The 21,482-nt window shown below is 37.9% G+C and overlaps 1 protein-coding gene across 1 annotated transcript; it reads right to left on the bottom strand.

Annotated features, from left to right (window-relative positions):
- Nucleotides 1-7,665: 7,665 nt before the first annotated feature.
- LOC114535123 lies at nt 7,666-21,226 on the bottom strand. The gene is made up of 20 exons (XM_028556500.1): nt 21,099-21,226; nt 19,798-19,920; nt 18,915-19,102; nt 18,577-18,723; nt 17,944-18,085; nt 16,757-17,112; nt 15,804-15,945; nt 15,226-15,348; nt 14,769-14,882; nt 13,514-14,509; nt 13,017-13,426; nt 12,615-12,800; nt 12,174-12,265; nt 11,577-11,690; nt 11,154-11,497; nt 10,340-10,623; nt 9,669-9,869; nt 9,130-9,261; nt 8,297-8,477; nt 7,666-7,862 (listed from the first exon to the last, which is right to left on the bottom strand). Exons 3-20 carry the CDS (start codon nt 19,074-19,076, stop codon nt 7,741-7,743), a joined length of 4,248 nt encoding a protein of 1,415 aa, XP_028412301.1. The 5' UTR covers nt 19,077-19,102; nt 19,798-19,920; nt 21,099-21,226; the 3' UTR covers nt 7,666-7,740.
- Nucleotides 21,227-21,482: the final 256 nt, after the last annotated feature.

Consider the following 21,482-nt stretch of genomic DNA (forward strand, 5'->3'; position numbering starts at 1 on the left):
GTTATTTGTATGCTCCAAAAAGTTAACTTTCGTGTTTCAAGACAGCAATTTATTTGCCTTTGTTTGCTCTGTGATCGCCTATTGCCTCATTCTGTTATAGTTTTATCACCCATTCAAAGACAACAGTAATCTAGTCGGAGTTCATAGACTCTGTGTTGCTCTCATCGCTAGTGCTTCCCCATTCTTCTTCATCTGATTCAACTTCACCATCAATGAGTTCCATCAAGCACAAAACTCGGAAATAAACATCCTTCTTTTCGTCAGGAACATCACAAAATTGAATATGAATAGCCTCATCTTGTTCAAGTCCTAAATCTGCTGTTTCAACTAACTCCGACAATCTTTCTTCACGCGACTTAAGCTCAGCTATGTATGGCTCGTCGGGTTCCACAGATTCAACCTTCGTTTTACGCTTTCGTTTCTTCTTCGGTTCATTTTGAGGCGAAACTTTGACACGCCGTAGCTGTCGGAAGACACCTTTTATATATTTCTCGTTCACATGTTCCAGTATCTCCAACTCGTTCTCAATTTCGCTGGTTTCCTCTTGAATTTCCGCATAGGAGTCGTTGATGATTGCTATGAACATATTCATGAGCACCATCACGTTTAATCCGATAAAAGAAAAGAAATAAAGTGTCGCTAGGACCGGGTCGACCATAAACAAAGCCTCGAAATCAAAATCTCCTAAAGTCATGCTGAGTTGCGTGACCAGTGTTCTCGAGAAGGAACTGTAATCCTCGAGTTCAGAGCTGAAAACGGAGAAAGCAAAAAGGGCGAACGCGAGGAAGCCAAATACGAATGGGATGCAGAAGTTCAAGATTGGTGCGCTGATTCGAGACAGAGTCTTTCCAATCACGAGGAAGTTCTTGTTGAATCTCAACAAACGCAGGAAACGTAAAATGTAGAAGAATACCAGGACGCCAATGACGTACGTCATCAGAGCATCGACGTTTCCTGCATATTGGAAACCGACGTAATCGTTTGGATTCTCTCTTAGCTGAAGAAGATTTCTGTCAACCTCGTACAGACGCGCCAAGAAGAGAACGATCAGCAAGAACTCGCTGAGAATGAGAATAACTTCAATCCAATTCCAGAAACCTTTGAAGTAAGCCCAGCGCTGTTTACGAAGAACTTTTACTTCTCGATAGAGGAAGTATATCATGAAGAATATGACCAGAACGTGGGCTAACGTTTGTCCGCCTGTGAGCTGCAAGTAAAATCTTGCTGATTCGTATTGGACTTTCGTTACCGCTCCAGACGAAGGTGGAAATTCGATGAAGATGGACAACATCCCAAAGAGGTTCGTGTTTGCGTTGTACACGGTGAATTCGACAAAGACAGCGCGTGTTTGAGCATTCAACCAACCATTCGAATGTAAGTCAGCAACAACTGTATAAGCAGTCTCTTGATCGTAACCAAGATTCGCCGCGTAACCCCCGCCGCTGTACATACTGATCGTACCCCAGTACGGAAATCCACGAAGTTCCGACATCGTTTGATGACGCCATCTCTCGACACACGAGAGAATTCTGCCACCAGATAACAGAGCTTTGTCCATGATTCGATACGTTTTAGGATTCTGACTTGACAAGAGACGATGCTTTTTGCGACGTTTTTTACCGCTTGTTCCTCCTTGGATGGGATCAATTGCTCTCTTCTTCCGAGACTTTTCATCTGCGCCATTGTTTAAATGATCAAACCACTCCCGCTCTGTCTGTGTACCCGGCAGTATATCGCGGCGTTTTCTCGAAGCAGTGTTGGGCAACGGAAGCCAGCCGACCCCGTAGTCTCCTTCATCCTGGTTCAACATCGAATATCCGCCATAACAATGAGGAATGATGTTCTCGAGAAGATTTGGTACTGTGCACGAGTCTAGAATAAACAATGTGATTTTCAAGACGTAATTGACAATACACATGGGTCTTGAAGTCAAGTCAGTCTCTGTACAGTCAGTCTCTGTACAGTAGCAAGCCTGTCGATTTGTCCCGCTATGCTAATATTTTAGTGTTCACTGATTGTGAGAACAATAGATTTCTAAAGACATGAATAATTATAATAACTCCAAATTTACATAGCGGGACAAAATCGTCAGGCTGGCTACGCCACTGCGTACAGTCAGTGTAAAGGCAAATAAACACTTTGTCTTTCCTCAACTGTTCCCAATCCGTACCACTAATAAGTAAGTTTTCATGCGTTTCGCTTTCATCAATGACTGAATGAATTGTTTGATAATATTGACTATCGACAATGTCTGGGCACTCTCTCCAGTTTCACTTCTCACCTTTCTTAACACGCAAAAGTCTAATGCGCGGCACTCCCACCAGATAGACTTCCATATTCGCCAACCATCCTTTCTTACTTTTATCGTTACTTTGTCCATCACTTGAGTAAAGACCTGGGATCAGCGTCTCACGTGACCACATCCATAGCGAATCGACGTCTGAGATCTAAAAGTCAGAGGTTAAAGAAAATATTACAAGAGATTTTGAGCGTTTAGAAGATGTGACATTGCAGAAGAGTAGGGGAAGGTAAAATTGAAGCTATATAGGAATATAGTGCAAAGACATGAAGGAGAGTTGGTCAGAGATATTATGGAATGAAGAGATCAGAAGAAGATGTGAGGTGGTAGACATTGTAAAGAAGATGAGGCAAGCAAGGTTGAGATGATATGAACACGTAATAAGAAGAGATGAAGGAGAGCTGGTCAGAGATATTATGAAATGAAGAGATCAGAAGAAGATGTGAGGTGGTAGACATTGTAAAGAAGATGAGTGAAGCAAGGTTGAGATGATATGGTCACGTTATAAGAAGAGATAGAGAGATGTTCAAGGATACTATGGAATAAAGAGATCAAAAGGTAGTAGACATTGCAGGGAAGATAAAGAAAGTAAGGGTGAGTTCTTCAGAGGTGTAATAAGGTGAAAGGATCAGAAGATGTGGTGTGGTACACATTGTAGTGAAAGTAAAGAATTAATAGATGATATGTACATATAGTGAGAAGAGATAAAGGAACGAGAAGAAAGAATAAGTTATAGTAAGATGAGATGAGATGAGTTAAATAAAAGCAGTAAGTGGTCGAACAAAAAGCAGAACTGACCGAAGATAAATCAATTCCGTAAGCATCGACTTCTTCAAATGTTTCAAACATAGTCTTTGTCAGCAAAAATGTGTTGGGATTCCTGTGATATTGAGCGACATCCATCAGCAGAATGAGAAAAACAAAGAAAGCGAAAATTTCTGTTAAAGCTGCATCCATCTTAATCTCTTTCAGACGTTTTCTTCTTGCTTTTTCTAGTTTCTCTGGATCTGGTGGGCTGAAAGTGAAAATAGTAGGAAAAGAACTATTTCAAATTAAAAAAAAACGAGTAACGACAGCAGGTGATCTTAAAACCAATAAACAAACGCAGCAAAGGCAACAAAAAAAAGAAAAACAGAAAACAAGACAACACAACCCAAGCAAGAACACAAAACTTAACAACACGACAAGAAAAAAAGAAAATGGAAAATAGTTGGAGCAATAATATGCTTACAACACTTGAGAGAGACAAACGTAAAAAACTAAAATAAAATACAGAAAATGTAGCGACGGCAAGAACAATAAAACAAGCAATAAGAGCAACAAAAAATTGGGAAAAACAACAACAAAACTGTTTAATCGAGAGATCTGTCACCTGTAAAATTTTTTCATCTTTTTCTTTGTAGGAATGATCTCTGAAGATCGATTTTCCAGCAAAGGTATCGGAGTTTGTTCTTCTTCAGTATCTGTAGGTTTGCGGATGATCAATGCAAACACAATGGCCAGAACAACAACTTTGATTGGTTGTAGAAGAAGTACAGATTGTAAAAACGATGTTACCATTGCGATTACCCATTCCGTCGACGTTTCCTTTCCCCACTGGATGCTGTAGAGCAAGGTGAAGAAAATAGATGCACCGGATGCCAAGTAGCAAATCGCATAAGCAATATAAATGAACCAGTGAGGAAGCCTTCCCTTTGACGCCTGTCCTTTTTCTTTATCTTCTTCTTCTTCACCATTTTGAACTGCATCGTTTTTGTTTTCGGATTTCCCCGCTTCCTTTGGTCGAAGATTGCGGAATATTTGTACGATTAACACATTTACAGGGACTATGATTATACTGCTCTGTAGACCAATCACGAACGGTTTTAAATCAATGACCAACGATCCGAGATGAACAGCAAACGGACTCGGACCCTGGCCTCCCATGTTGTAAAACATGGCGCTCGTAATCATCGTGCAACACAGCAGGCAAAGAGCGCACGACAGACGTTGGACGCGCGTGAAGTTGCTGGTCGGAGGCCTGGAGACAATCGAGAACCATATATGGCCATCAGCCAGACCTTTGATCGCACGCGTTGAAAACAAATGTCCGAAGTTGACGGTCTCTTCCTCGCTAGCGACATGAAGTACTCGACATACTTCGCCGTCATTCGACTCAACTGCCAACCAATTTTCACAAAACAAAGGCCATGTTTCCCCCGTCTGAAGATCTTTAACCAGCACACGACTAAGATACCACGACGGTGATGAGCCTGAATAAAAATTTCTCAAGCTCAAAAATGATTAATGAACGGGAAACCAAAGAAATAAATTTAAAATTGGCATCTTCAGATCGAAAAAGAGTACTAGTACTTTAAAAATGAAGCAAATGAGGTTTTCAAAATCTTAGGAATTTGAAAGGACACGTCTTCAAATATATTTTTGATGGGTTTTTACAGGTTTAAGTAAATTGGCTTGTAGGTCCATCACTTAAGTATTTAATATACTGCAAAGCTTTCGGTCGTTAACCCGGGCCTTCATCAGTACAATTATTTGAAAGCACATCTACACGTCACTTAAATATCACGTTAGTCGTGATTTGTCAGCTATATATTTTATTATTTTTCGATTTGTTATAATTAATCGCATCTGAATAAATTATAATGCTCTTAAGTATAAAATTCTTTCTTACCACTATTATCGTGCCAAATTTTGAGACGGATAAGTTCACCAACTCTCTTTGGGTATGAAACAACAAAGGCGTTTTCTTGGCCACGTTCAAAGAAAGGTCTATGACGGTCTCTCAACCTGACAGGTTCCGTTTCACCTTTCTCTCCACTCATCGTAAACACGACTCTAGCTGTAGTTCCTGCTCCCTGTCTGCTGCCGGTGTAGGTGGTGATGAGGTAACGATAGGATCCTTTAGGTTTGGAGAGGATAGTTGGACCAACCTTAAGAGTAGTAGTAAGATGTCAAAAAATCAGGCAGAGAAAAAAAGTAATGATCACACAGAATAGAAGGAAATATAGCACAAGAGAAGAAAGAGGTGAAACAAAACATGGCAAACTAACTATTCTTTTCCTCCATCTTATTTTCAGTATTGACAATCACAAAAGAAAGTTTACCATTAACATGTCTCTTTTATCCGCTCGCCTCGCCCAGACAACACCAATGATGTAAATGCCAAGGATAGTTGATATCAGAGCCAGCACTGCAACATTTTCAGCAAGACTGCCAAAGTTTTTAAAAGCTGAATCGAAATCGATTGGATTTGGCGCAACAAGAAGATCACTTCCAAACGATGTCAAATGATTACAATAACAATTGATTTGCTCCTTGTTTGTGCCCAAGGCTACCTGTTTACAATGAAAGAAAAAAATACATGCTACATTGTCGATGTTTTCAAGCTAACTCATGCATGAGTAATTTAGCTTGTAGGTACACCACGTAAGTATTTAATACTGCAAAACTTTCGGTCTTAAAGGACCGAAAGTTTTGCAGTATGAAATAATTACGTGGTGTACCTACAAGCTAAATTACTTATTGATGTCACCATGCAAACATACAAGAATATTATTAACTCAGGCATGGTTGGCACAATTCGTCTTAGTTTTTTTTTAAATCTTGTGGCTTACTTTCTACATTATAGGTAAAAAATTTAAATACCCTAGCTGGGTGTAATTAAAGAAAAATATTCTGGTATAAGCACCCACCCTGCATCCTTCACCTGTCCAAGACTCATTTACCACATTCCAATGCATACAACTCGACTCAAACATCGTGAGATTGTAGTTTGGAGTTTGGTTGGGGAAAAAGAATTTTCCATCAAAGCCAAGATTGTCCGCCACTAAGATTTCAATAGGAGGGGCATTGGTTGTTTTAGGGGGAGGTGTAGGGATAATAACACATGACCGACGGACTCTTTTCGCGCCAACTTCGCACGAAACTGAACGACGTCTACGAGACGCCATTTTGTCATCTGTCTTGTTTAAATTACTTAAGTATTGGATGGCTATAAACGGAATGAGAATGAACGGAATAAGTGTCATTAGCAATGGACTTCAAAAGGTTAACGGCTATGAGTAATATAGAAAAAATATATAAACTTGAACTTTACAAAAAGATACAAAGAGAATAAATTCTTGGGGCTAAAAGCTTACCAAATCAAAAAACTTACCAAAACAATATTCACCCGTCCCATTTAAGTCCGTATTCGACACAAACAAGGTGTAAGGGTTTCGAGAACAATTTGATGGAACGACATAGACCAAGTCTTCTTCTAGCGAACGATTTGAATTCTGTTCATTGTTATGGCTTATTTTACAGCTGGACAAATCTGGAAGCTCAAAGGCTTTGTCATATACATCGTTTCTAACATTAGGTCTGCCACCTTTTTTCATGTAAACAACCAACTTGATCCCGATATCTTCAGGCTGCAGGTCAAAGTTTATCGATGTAAAATTGCTGTTTCGTGTCAGACAATGGTACTTCAGGAACTCCTTGGTTCCGCTCGTGTGATTTTCTTCGCCCGGTTTCAAATAGAACGCATTGACTGGAGGAAATTTCGATGGATCACGAGCCACCTTAATGAAAGCCTCTTCAGTGAAATTTGACGTGGACATGTTCAAATTCGATTCGAGGACAATGTCGACAACGTTTGAAGCCATGTTTTCACTTGTTGTGTCCCAGGTGAATAAATTGTCTTTCAACACACCCATCTAGAAATGAAAATTAACGAAGATCAGTGCACTACGAGTTTTCTAGCATTGGATGAGTCAGAAACTCAGACTTCAAGACAGGAATCAAGAATGCCTAGTTGCCACATGTATTTTTGCATGCATGATTTACGGATTCCGTTCGAAACAGCTGCTTTTGTGAAAGCAAATATAACCGCAATCTGTTCTTACCTTGATCGAAAGAGGTTGCATTTGAAGAATTGTGTTGTTTGGATCCCGAGTAACTAAATGGAACCATTTGAATGATTAAAGCACAGCATTTGGTTTCCTTTCAACCTTCATCACGCGCTACACCTTATTTTCGGCTATTTCTTTGTGGCGAGATAATGGTCAATTACACTATACCCAAGTCATGTCTAAGAAACGTGGTAAAAATTTCCACGGGTTATAAAAACGTATACAAAACGTGCAAGCTTTGCCACACAATATTTCCCTTATTCTTTCACATTTCGCAACCAAGCTTCGTACTTTTACTTTTTTTGAGCAGAATATCCTTGAATATATTTTAGGCAGTAAACAAATATGAGATTTGCAAAAAACACAACGTGCATTTGTTATATTCAGAGCTTTCGGTCCTCCATTTTCTGATCGACAAAAAATTTTCCTGGCTGTCTTTCGACCTTTGAATTACCTTCCTCAAAACCAAGGCCTTGTGGCGAAGGAGGTGTGAAGCCGCATTTTCCCAAAGTGCTTTTGTGTCCACCAATACTTTTAATCTTTATTTTCTCAACTTGAATGGACAACGATGGTGTTTCCAACGTCAAGGGACCTTCGCTGGTCACAAGCTTGCCAAGGAGAACATCTTGAACTGTGTTGAGAAGCGCCATTGAACTTTTCACCTGCCCTGACTGAAAAGTAGAGCAGAAAAAAGGGGAAATGTGACGAACTGTCAAAAATAAACTGTCAACTTTTTTCTATATATCGAATTGCTTTCCAGGAGAAAAGGATGTTGAAGAGCGAACTTCAAGATAAGGACACAAACAGAATACGATTTTTTATAAATCTTAAAACCAATTCCTTCATATAGTAAAGTCGACAAGCGGTTAAAGGTCTTAAATACTGAATTACAAATTAGAGGTTTGAATAATTTTGGAATGTTTTTTTAAATGAGCGATCTTGAAACAGGTGAATCTTTGAACGACTTTACTTTGACCTTTAAAATTTTAAATTTGCAAAAAAGTTGCTTCAAAGTGGTATATTTGTAAACATGAATGTATCAGAATAATGCATTAACACAAAATTATGCAATTACGCACCAGACTGCCTGAATTGAGTCACTTACCGATTGTTTTAGATCGCCAGAAGATAGATTTTTTTGCGTTTTCGGACGATTTTGAAATAACTTGACCTAACGTTCCGACAATTGTACTGGCAGCATTTTTAGTATCTTTGAATCCTGCACCGCCATTCGATAGTTCCTTTAAACTTTGTGTAAGTGAGCTGCAGAGCGTAATGGAAGAGTCCTTGAAGATAGAGATTTGGAGCAATTTTGAAAGACCTGTATTTGAGAACTACATACTTGACATCGTCGTCATCATTGGCGTAAATCGACCGTTAATTGAGGGGGACCATATTAAAATTTCTGCTTTACGTGGCTAATTTCTTTTCAAAACAATTTCACTTTCAATAAAATCAGCCTGGCATAACAGAATATATTTCATATTTGCCCGCCCCACAATTAACGTTCGATTGCGGTGGGCGTGAAAAATCGTTAAGTGATGAGAGGGAGGAAATATTCATATATTCATGTTAGCATCCCGTAATAACGATCAATTTTAAAAGAAACTAATAATACCCAACGGTAATATATGAATATTTGCTCCCCCCCCTCCGCAATTAGGGATCCTCGGGGCCCCTGTTCGATTGACGTCTATGGTCGTCATTATTGACAAAATGGGTACGGTGAGTTTGGTCCGAAATTTTTGATAAAACGCGCAGTGATTGAAACAAATGTAAATTAGTCTCAGTGCAAAGACAAGATTATGTTTTTTCATCAGTATTACGATTAATCGGAAAGCAGAAATGTTTAATGTATGTCACTTTATGTATCATGTATATTGTTTACATGGACGCCTGTGGGAAAACCAATGAGAAAAAGAAGAGCAGATTACTTACTAAAGCTTCGGGCAGCAAGTCGTCCTTTTTCTCTGTTATCAAATTGAGAAGCATACTTTGTTGCATTAATGATAAAATATCCTCAGCCGTGATGTTTGCGCCAACCAGCTGTTCCAGGATTTTCAAACGCATCTGAAACAAGGAATAAACGTTTTCTTATTTCCTAGTACGACCATATATCATAAATACAAAAGATTTTTACAAGTTTCAAATTTATTTCCAGTTGATCAAAGCCGTAGAAAAGATTTTGGTTACGAGTGGAGGGTCAGCAGAAACCTAAGGGCATGCAGGGGGGGAGGCCGCCAGTGTAAATGAAGCCAAATTTCAAGACCATTTCATGAGCACCTACAGACGCCTTGCATAGACGTATATGAAGCTACATAAACGGTTTTTTAAAGAAGAATATAATTTTAACAGGGGCGCATAATTTAACTAGAAGAGGGGGGGGTGACCCCTTCAGTTTCCGCATAGTAACGCCCCTCAGTGGGATTTGCCGTCCGTTAAGTATACATAAGCTTTGAGTCAGTATTAATATTTACCTCGGTAGAAATCTTTCCCTGTTGTTGCGAATCAGCTGCTGTACCGTTGCCATCTAAATTCAGTAAAATTCCCAAGGAAGCACTGAAACTCATTGCTTGTTGATTCAATCCTGCGTCAAGAAGCTGTTCGAGGCTGTTGTAATATGCCGACATCAACTTATCCAACTCCGCCATATCCGCCATCTCAGGCGGAGGACGAACCTGACGTGAAGAAATAAACAATGCCGATAATACGGTTAGTTTACTTAATCAATTCTTGTTCATTGAACCTTGTAACATGAACATATATATCCGATCTCGTTAGTTAAAAAACACACTTGTGGAAATCCTGAAACGTTTAACTCGATAATACTCGAAATACTCGAATATACTCGAAAGAAAACCATCGTATAGAAAGCCGTAAACTTAATTCGGTGACAGAGATAATATACCAAACTCTATATATATCTTATTACACCGTGAACAAAACTCAAGCATTCGAAAAAAGCCAAAAATTTTAAGAGAACCCTTTACCTCTCGGTCATAGGCACACAGTCTATCTAATCTAATTCATAATATCCACATGCATTGGCTATTATAGAGGCCACCCTTATCGAAGAAGGGTCGGGGAGTGATAAGGACTATTTCTTCAAATAGTGTTCTTCAAACCTTCAATAAAGACAATGATATACCTGGACCGTAAGAATATACTCCGACTTGCTTCCGATGACATCTAGAACTAGCACACTTATGTTGAGGTTGAATTCGTTCGTTACGTCACCGACTGGTAGTCGATCAACAACGGTTGCTGCCTTGCCAGAAGCGACTGTTTCGTAGGCGAATATCACCCTTGCTCCGTTGTTAATGTACGCGAATTGAATGAGCAGAGGAGGGTCTGGGTCTATCCAATCCTGACAAGTGATCGTGAAATTCGTTTCCAACGCAATACCAGAATAAGGGAATATCGAACAGTTTCCTATAAGAAAAGAAGTTAGAATAACAATCTGTCGCCGGTTATATCAAGCCCGTTTAGCTTAAACAGTGCATAAGTCAAAATTAAATACCACCCTTAGATCTATCTTGGATGAGTCAACTTGAATATTGTGCACTGAACATGTAGTTGTAAACAGTGCCTTTGTATTAAGGTTGAAAACATTTAGTTCGCTTGTTGAATAAAACGGACACCACATTACTACTCTGGTTTAATTAATCAAACTAATCACCACACAAAGATTACATTCACGACCAAATTGGGTCATGAATTAAACCAGAGTAGTAGCAAGATTGCGATGGATTATATACCTGTTTGCCGTGAACTTATTAACTTCAAGTTTTAAAATGGTAAAATGTAAATTTCTTTGAACTCTCAAAGCTAAATACAACATTTCAGCTACAGGGAACCTACACATAAATTGTTGTTTACATAATGATTTTTTCACTTCCTAATTGTAAATAAACATAGCGAGCAAGTGATCCTAGAATGATCGCCAATCAAATTGAACTTACCTCTTTCCGGAGGCGAATTCATGAGCAAAGTGTATCTCAGCTCGCCAACAACACCACTAGGTCGTATTGCCCGGAATGCTGCGATGTATTTCTTGTTTTCCTTCAGAGAATTCGGCTTGATAGCAAGATCAAGCTCATCAACGGGGTTGGATGTCATGTTACTGAACTCTTCCCTCGGGATTTCAATAAGTTCCGTTAAGTTATAAGGCTCCGGTGTGTTCACGTCATCGTACAGGTAAAGCGACCAAAGGAACGTCAATTCGCCGTAACAACGAGCATCACAAAATGACTCGAGGATAATTTTCTCGTCAGTGTTGATTTTGGACTTACAGTTCATTTTACAGCTGTAAAGAGAGTTTGAAAACAGATTTACTCAAAACTAGGCTAATCAAGAGTAAACTTTCATTACTTTACTGGAATTACCTTGTTTTTATGCCTGGAGGAAGACCTTTAGCCACATAAAAGAAAATGTTTTTGATGTCTTGTCGAGGACCAAATTCTGGATGGTCGGTCGAAATTACGAGAGAAATCGTATATCTACATTAACAATGAACAAAGATACATTTATAGAAAATATTTATAGGAAATTATATGTAGAATGTTTACTTATTGGAAGTTATCTTAAATTAGATCGAACACGCAGGCCTTTTGGAGCTTTCGAGTGCAGCAGAAAAAATTTTTATATTCGGATCGGACAAAAGGGATATGTATATGTTGCACAGGACAACAGTCTGATTTGAATGTGCAGCCAGCCTCAGTAACGGTAATTAATTTCTAGTTCTGTCCTGAAAAAAATTATAACGCTTGTAATGATTACAAATACAATTACTTGTCAAAGTCTCGTTGAATATCATTTGATTTTTTTTCGCGGAATATATCAAAGAAAAACAGGATTATACAGCAGTTAGATAAGAAAAGAAAAACAATAATAAGAAACAAACTCTTTCTCTATCATTGCTATCTTAGCTGCTATGCCTATCCGGCTGTGTATTTGAGACAAATTTAATATCGAAAACTTACGTTTTATCTTCTATCATCGCCCTAGTATCCAATTCCACAAAGATTCCAGTTGTGTTCAATTGACCCCGACCTGTTCCAAAGCACCCACCAAGCTAAAAATAAAATTGTTGAAAATTACAAAGGATAAAAAAGGTTATCAGTTAATTAGTGTACAAGGTCTGAATTTAAAGAGGTCAACAAGGACGAATTTCGTTTTACTCCAATTAGTATATTTCATTCAGAATCACGAGTATTGATTTTTTTTGGTAAAAAGGTATATTATTCACCATTTTACATGAAGTACTCAGAAATTAGACATTCTGGACAGCCTGGAAAATGTAAACAAACTTGCTGATTAGTTCAAAACGAAATTCCTCCTTGTAAAGAGGTCTGAAACAATTTAAATGTAGCCCCTTTCGAGTCAAACTAATACTCAGGTTTTCTCTTGCACAGGCAAATTACATTGGTATGAACTTCGTCTCCAGCTTCTGCATCCTCGTCAATTTCAGGAATCGCAATCAAAGGTTCTTTATCCAGTTCAGGAAGAAGAAATTCGTTGTCGTCAACATCTCTGCAGTACCACGAGAAATTCATTCCATCTGTTCCGAGAAAATCTGGATCTACCGAAGACGAGGCATTGAGAGAACCCTGGCATTGAAAAACATAGAAGAGATTCAACACAAAATTAACAAAAGAATATAAAAATGTATTATTAGCGTACAATATACACTAGTTGGCGCACAATTGGTACACAATAGCGCTATAGTTGGAGAGTTGAAACTATCATATAAATATTATTGCTACAAATTTTGTAAGCAAAGGAGTATTTTTCTAGTAATCGACTGTTCATTAAGAAGTACTAACCATGAATCCATAAGGGACGGTATAGAACGAACCGCTTGTCACGCTAGCCTCAAGCCAAGGTGTCTGAACAACTTCAATATAAAACGAACTGCTTCCGAACACGTCAGGCAGACCTTCCATCTCCAACCGGACGCTGATCTCATAGAAACCATATGGGAAATTACGCGAAGGCAGCAACAAATCGGCAGCAGCGATATCCGCCTGAAAAACTGATTTCCGCAAATTGGAAAGGGATAGCCCGGGAATAGTGCTTAAAGCTTTGACGTTGTCGTCGAATTTGCGAACTGTCCAAATTACTTTGGTGTCCTGAGTGATTTCACAGTCTATTTGTTTTTCGGTTGAAAGCATGACTATGGACGATCGATAGACCTGGACAGCGTCCAGTAAATTGGAGTTGTTTGGGAGTAATCCTGCAAGAAAAAAGTAACAGAACATTTTCAGCTTTCAACTTTATACACGTAAATGAAAATGATGCGCAAATGTAGATAAGGTTATACCTGATATTGTAACATTAGGGTTGCGACATTCTAAGGCAAGTACGACTGCGACTAAACTCTCTGTTGCCATGGAAACATCATTTGACGCGTTCAACCTGATGTCATAGGAACCAAAACGAGGATAAACATGGGTGATGACAATCTGTTGGGTGTTCGAATTTTTAGGAAAAAACTTCAATCGTGGTTCTTCCACTATATTTGGATTGATTTGAGAGACATCGATTTTAGTTTCACAAGAGGCGTCCCCGTAGACGAGAAGGGAACTGTTGTCGCCTAAGTCAACCCACATACAAGTATCCCAACCTAGTTTTTGCAACGAAATTGTAAACGTCATGGTTTTGTTTAGTTTCACAGGACCGTCGTTGGTCAAACTATTAAGAATGACACTTTCTTTCAAGACTATCGATCTATTTGTCGACACTTCACTAAAGCTGTTCTTTAATGTGAGTTTTACGTCACACAATTGGCTTTTATCATTTGGAAACGTTTTATCAACGTTCAACTGCGATTCCAATGTTATACCGGAAACGCTACAGTCAAAAATCCAAGTAGTATTTTTAGCCGGTCCATATTGATACTGCGCGCTAATTTTTACAGGATATTCCGCTGGAAACACGTTTTGTAGGCTACCACGACCTTCGACCCCAGATCCAAATGCCGAGTAACTCGTGAGCATCGATATCGTAGGATTTTCGATCAGTTTTTGTACTTCCACCGCGACGGAGCGAATTTCGTTGGAAACTGGGTTTGAGGCATGAATCTCTATGTCTACCAGCCCATCGGGGTCGAAGAGGTTTGGGTCCGACACCAGGCAATCACACTGGTCCCCTACGTGCATCAATTGGGTGACATTGCAACATGGGACACCATTGTAGTGCACCATCACCGACACACGAGTACCTTCATCCATTTCCCATTTGACGAGAATGCTTTCCCCAAATTTATGAACAGACAGCGAAGGCAACAAAGATAGATTTGTAATTGGATGGATGATTTCTACAAAGTGAAGGAAACAGATTCATCCATGCACATTATTTATGTGGAAAAATTGAGCATACAAAAACATGGGAAAAACTAATCAGATCAAACTATAATCTGGGCCTTCTTTGTAATAAACCTATTATCAGTCAGTTGGTCAAGCTGTTGTCACTTGACATTCATATTGTTCAAAAGCGGATTTTTAACGTTTTAGACTAGATTTTCGATCAAAATAGAACTATTCTTAGACGTGTAAAGATAATCGAATAAGCCTTACCGTGTTCACAATTAGTACCATTATAGTCACGTGTGCAGGAGCAATTGTAAAAGTTTACAAAATCATGACAGGTTCCGTTGTGCAGACAGGGATAATAGAGGCACTCGTCAATTTCTGTAGAAAGAAAAAATTGCTGTGAAAGCATATGTATCTTATTAATTCATGCATAGTTGATACCTAATACAAAACAAGTTCTTACCTATACGTTACATGTTTATACGTACGTTTGCATGGTGACATCAAAGAAGTCAATTAGCTTGTAGGTACACCACGTAAGTATTTAATACTGCAAAGCTTTCGGTCTTTTAACCCAGGCTTAACTGTGCTCTGGTGAAGGCCCGGGTTAACGGGCCGAAAGCTTTGCAGTATTAAATACTTACGTGGTGTACCTACAAGGTAGTTGACTTATTTGATGTCATGTCACCATGCAAATGTACACGAGTATTTTTTTTCTTACCTGTCTCGCACTGCTCTCCAGTGTAACCTGGAGTGCAGATACATTTGAAAATATTATAGAAGTCGAAGGAATCTTGACAGGTGGAATTATTTTGGCAAGGAGACGACTCGCACGTATCGATATCTGAAAAAACAATGGATAATAAATAATATTAATGAGATCTTTGTATAGTAAAAGTTTTTTTCAAAAAACAAATTGTTCCATTTTTACTGTCAGTGAGTGGGCATTTTAAACAACAAGATTCGATACTAAAATCTCGTGATATTTCGACTTCAAATGCATGTCATCGTCAAACTAACTAGCTATTTATTTTGTTGCTTGCAAAATGGGGGGCTGGAATTTTGGAACTTGGGCAAAAAAAATTACCAAGATGAAAAAACGATTATTTTTGACGTCTTCACGTCACTTAGTGGGATGGTAATTTCCACAGCAGAAATATGTTCTATTCTAAAGGCACCAGAACAATCCTTACTAAAATTCTTAATATTTTGCATGGGGAATTTATAACTTTACTCACCACTTTACCACTCCAGCTGACAAATCAGTTTCAAAAATAAGGATGATTAAATCCAACCTACCTTCGTAGCAACCAATGAAGTCAGCTCTCAAGCCACACCGCATCGTGCACGTCGTTGGATAAATTCGTATATATCGAGTTAAAATCGCCGGCGATACTTGGTTGGTTACAACGGTTTGTTTATCAGTGTTTCCAGTAAAAATCTGTGAGATGTAAATTTTTGCAGATCAGTTGAAGAAACGGAGAGAGAGGGGTGAAGCGCTTTACCTTTTTAGAAGTGCACGATATATGTAAAGATTTGATTTTCAAATGTATATTCTTGTCTTTTGCTTAATAAAGGATTAACGCACGGATGCCGCTTCATAACTGGCTATGAAGCCAGTTTTCGCAATCAATATGTATTCTCGTTCTTAAAAGGTTCTAGCTAGCTATCTTACGAAAATACAACAAATTCAGGCATGCGAAACTTGCTAGTGAATAACTGGCTTGGTAACAACTAAAAATTTGTGGTTGAAATATTGAAAGGGAATCTTGTAGAAACACCAAACAAAACTTCAAAAGGCTATATAATTATTATACGGGGTGTCCCAAAGAACGTAATTAACCTTCCGAGCCTGATTCCGAAATGAAAACGTGATAAAATTAATCGAGAATTATCTCATTTTATTAAAGCCTGCTCATCCGTGTTTTCAACGATACGTTTCTTAAATATTTCAGGCAAGAAATCTATTTACAAGATAGATTCTCGTACACTGTGATTTTAAGATTCAGTCAACGCGCAAAAGAACTTTTATGTCCCATGGGTATTCAGAAATCAACTACAAATTCATTTTTTTCTTTAATACAACCGTTTGGAAAAACTTCAATGACATACCAAACTGTTCAAACCATAATAAACTGTTTGGCAAAACTTCAATGGCATAACATAATGGTACTGTAAACTTCAAAACACAAAGTTTGAATAGCAAATTGCGTTTTTTTTATACATTATATATACGACGCTAAAATACTCACTTTAGTGATTCCAAATTCTTTATACGGTTCGAGATCAGAGTTACTGTAACCATAGCTAACAGTATATGACTTCACCCAGTATGTGTAATAATAAGTTCTATCTCGACCCTGCGTCTGTATTGCCGAGACAGTCACGTTTGCAATAAAGTCCACTTGCAACCATTTATTCGTATCCGTCTCAAGTGGAAGCCAAAAATTCCAACGAGTAGTTTCAGGGCTATTATTAAGTCTGCTATTGGCAGTTGTAAAACGTAGTGAATCCCAAAAGTGCGGTTTTACGGAAGAACTGGATAATTGAGCATCTTTTATTTGACCATTTTGCATTCCGAGCGGTCTTGGGAATAGGCACGTCATATCTAGAAATTAATATAGGATTTACTGTCGTCATTGAACTACGCGTATTCTGCAACATTAATTCTATGGACGAGAACAACGCAGAAATTTGTGTTTATGAAGAGTCAAGCCAAAAATCACTGGTTCACAATTAAAGGAATACTTAATGGTTTTCCGTGCAGGATTGCGTGAGTACTGCACACGCGGGAAATTGCGAGACTTTCGGAAGGCGTGAAAACGCAATCCTGCACGTAAAACCATTTAGTATTTTCTTTATAAAATAACTATACAATGAAACGATGGTCAAATTTCCCGCGCAAAGCGGCATTGTAAACTTTCCGTGCAGGATTGTCTCATACTGCACGCCTACGAACCAATCAAATTGCGTGTTTCATTGTAGTTATTATATAATGTGCATTTCTTCACCGCTATCAAAGAGAAAACTTTTGAATAACTTTGAAAAGTTCAATTTTTCTTCCGAATACGCATTCTGCAATCTTTTGACAGCCCATCTGACGGCTGTGAAATGGCCATTCTAGGCTTAAAGAATACACAAGCTTCAATTTTTCTGTGCAAGACATATTTTGATGAACACTTATAAATCTTTTTCCTCACAAAGGTTATGTGCACATGGTAACGTTTTCGAGCGTTTTCACATTCGTTTTCATTCCAGAACGGTTTCAAATACCGTCAATTTACAATAGAAGTTGAAGCTAATTTAACCGATATTAAGCATATTTTTCTTCGGATCGTGCGGGCAGGGCGTCTATAAACACTTTAAAAGACAAAAACGATTTTGAAAACGACGCTCGCTACGCTCTAAATGCTAATTTCACTGGAAACCTCATGCATACCTGTGTAGCAACCAATGAACTCTGCTCTGAGAGCGATTGCTGTAAACCACGACGTTGGGTGAATACGAATGAATCGTGCCACTACTTTGGGAGACAATGTTCTCGTTACAATCGAAGTTCTGTCCGAGTTTCCAATAAAATTCTAAATTTGAAAACATTTATTGAATTCTGTTTAAATATTTCGAATCACACGCAACGTTTGCACGGCTTGTGCATGGTTATATGCTTTTTTAAAAATATATTTACGCCTGTATTCTAAAAGCTCACTCACACTCAAACTCGTTGAGTGGAAGATCTCAATACTCTCATAACTTTTCCATGGAGGTATTTTTAGTCAAACAATAGCTTGATTTTTACCAATGTTTTACCTTAAATCTATTCATTGAATATAAGAAAGAACTTTCTCATTGAATAGTAGTAACAAAACTATTTCTATGTAAGATTCAAAGAGTGTGGGTCATGAGCTTTTTGAATACATACAGGCGTTAGAATCGTTGTACAAGTAAATATCTCGAGGAAAAATGACTATGTAAAACTATCTACACAGGGTTGCATGTAGTTATCTCTCTATCTGAGCTACAGAAATTTTGTCAACATTCTGTCATATGCATTGATTATGGTCAGCATGCAAACCTGAATATTTCCATTTTCGTCCATTAAATGGGCAAAGTTTGTTCCATCTTGACTGAAGGAAACTTGATATTGAGTAACCCACTCGTCTACGTCGTTCCTTCCCTGCGTTTGAACGGCGGTAACCGCTATCTGCTTCAAAAAATCAACCTAAAGAGAAAGGAGAAATATTTTACAACTGTACAAGTGAACAATGTTTCGTTTTCGTCTGCAGATCTCCTTTGATCAACTTCTTAAAAAGTCAGGCAACGTCAATTACCCTAAGGAAGAGAACCTTACCAATAACTAAAACTGAACAATCGAAGCTAGGAAAAATCTGAATTTTCCACATATCAACTTACCTGGAGCCATTCAGAAGTGGAATTACTCTGAGGTGACCAGCAACCACATCGTGAAAATATCGTGTTATTAATACGAGCTTCAAAGGGGTTTGCTAAGTAAGAGCTTAGGCGGTCAGTTGATGACGCAGTTATTTGATAATCTTTAATATGACCATTGACCATGCCGAGAGACCGCGGTTCCAAGCATGCTAAGATAGTAGAGAACAATAAAAATGATTAAACATCTCAAACTCTCCACGATAGCTCACATGCATGTTCTTTGACACAATAACAACAGTTCGGAATCAATTTAACACAATAAAAAGATATAAATGTGCAACACTAAAAAACTGCAAAATATAAAAATACATAAAAACAACTTGGGAAACACAACTGCGTGAAATGTACTGCAAAAATATGATACAATTTACTATAGAAATAAGTAAATGCATTACAATTACAATAACACCGCAGAAATTGGTGTTTATGACGTTTCAACCCGAAAATCTAATCACTGGTTCACAATTGTGCATTGCTGTACCGCTATCAAAGGGAAAACTATTGAATAACTTTAAAAAGTTCAATTTTTCTTCTGAGTACGCATTCTGCAATCTTTTGACAGCTTATCATACACATCTGACAGCTGTGAAATAGCCATTTTGAGGCTTTAAGTATACACAAGGTTATTAATTCAGACGATTTGGTTTTGCAAGCTTCAAATCTTTTGTGCAAGACATATTTTGCTGAGTATTTACAAAATCTTTTTTCCTACTATTAAGTTTGAAGGCTTATTCCGGCTAAGTATATAATTGAGAAATCTTACCAATTTCCGCGGTATGCGAATGAAGCAATAGCATCATAGAAAAGCACAAACGATTTGTTTTAACGCATTCCAAAATCTTACCTGACTCACAATAGACCCCAGTAAATCCAGGCAAACAGACGCAAGTGAAAGAATTGTAAATATCAAATATATCAACGCACGTTCCGCCATTTAAACACGGGAGCGAAGAACAAATATCGACATCTAAAAAACGATTTTATCGAGGTATAATCAATACGAGCTTTTGTGAGAGGGTTTATATATATTTAAAAAACTCATTAATAATTCATGAGTAAATTTCAAAAGAAATTAATGTTTAATCAGTGTCTTTATACAGGGTGTCCCAAAAAAATGTCCCCTCTATTGAAATCAAGCCTTTGTCCGAATCTGATTGCCTTAATATTATGATAAACCCAATTGAAAGCAAGACGCTTTATTTGAATGCCTCAACCTAATAAATATGCTATTTACACACTACTGCGTTGATCATGCATTCAAATTCCAACAAAAGCTTCATTTCAATAGCGGGGACTTTTTTTTGGGACACCCTGTATGTGATATAGATTCATGTTCATTTACATAAACTTTAACTTTGATTTTCTCGGCTTTGACAAGGTTTATTTTTAAAATTTCTTCGCCATTGAACTCATAAGATGGATACGTTTTTTAAGCCATTTAAAAAACTCGTAGATCCTACTCGTTTTTTAAATAGTACGTAATTCATTTGTTGCGATTAAAGGTAGAGTTAAAGGTTCTATACATGCTTGGTGAGCCTTGTTCGGGATAAAAAATGTTTTAAAATAAATCCATTGAACAACAATATCAAAAAATTCAGTATCTTCTAGCTATATCTTCTAGAGGTTTCTGCGTTTGAAACCGGGCCATAACAAACACTAAACGAAAGGGAATCTTAACTTTTTTGGAAGATGGGTATAAGAAGGTCGGAATAAATTTAAATGCTTGGTGATATTACCCGCAAAATTCATTATTATTATTCTACTACACGGCACTATAATAATTTAGGACAAATGTCGAGGCGACTATTGATTTTCCTGCATTTCTGATTGGTCAAAATTGACTGTCTCTGCATGAAGCGATAGCCATGCACTGGCCGGTGATTATAGATTTTTGTTGTTGTATTTAAACTATGAATCAAAATTTGGTTATACAAAAAATGGTTATAAACTTATAGAAAAATATAGGCTTGTAATTGTTAAATAGAACTTTAAGAAACCGCAAATGTTCTAAAAGAATTATAGCTACTTTGCATATAAACTGCTAGAACAACAAATCGTTTTTGAGAAATATTCGTGTTTAGGAATAGAACGATGTGAAAAGTCAATCTGGCCTGCATGTTATCAACCACAGTCATAGATATTTACCTTCGTAACAGCCGTTGAACTCTACCCTCAGTGGACTCGAAGTTTCCAGGCGAATGCGAACATGTCGAGCAGCAATAAACGGCGAAGGAAAATTTGTAACAGGCGTATCTGGATCATTGTTAGCTGTGAATATCTGAAATAAAAATATACATAGCTATACAACAACAACAAATATACATAGCTACATACACTGACAACCATGGGGCCAGTTCTTCAAACCTTGGTTAGCCCTGGGTTAAATTTTAGTCCACTAGCTGTTTTGGTTCAAATGCTTCCGGCTTTTGTCAGTCCAGAAAATATTTATGAAAAATCTATTCAACTTTGTAAACAAGCGATTAAAATGTTGATGTAAAGATTTGCTTTAACCCAGGGTTAAGTTAACCG

The sequence above is a fragment of the Dendronephthya gigantea genome, unplaced genomic scaffold, assembly GCF_004324835.1.
Source record: "Dendronephthya gigantea isolate DGI-Jeju-01 unplaced genomic scaffold, DenGig_1.0 000110F, whole genome shotgun sequence".
Classification (NCBI taxonomy): domain Eukaryota; kingdom Metazoa; phylum Cnidaria; class Anthozoa; order Malacalcyonacea; family Nephtheidae; genus Dendronephthya; species Dendronephthya gigantea.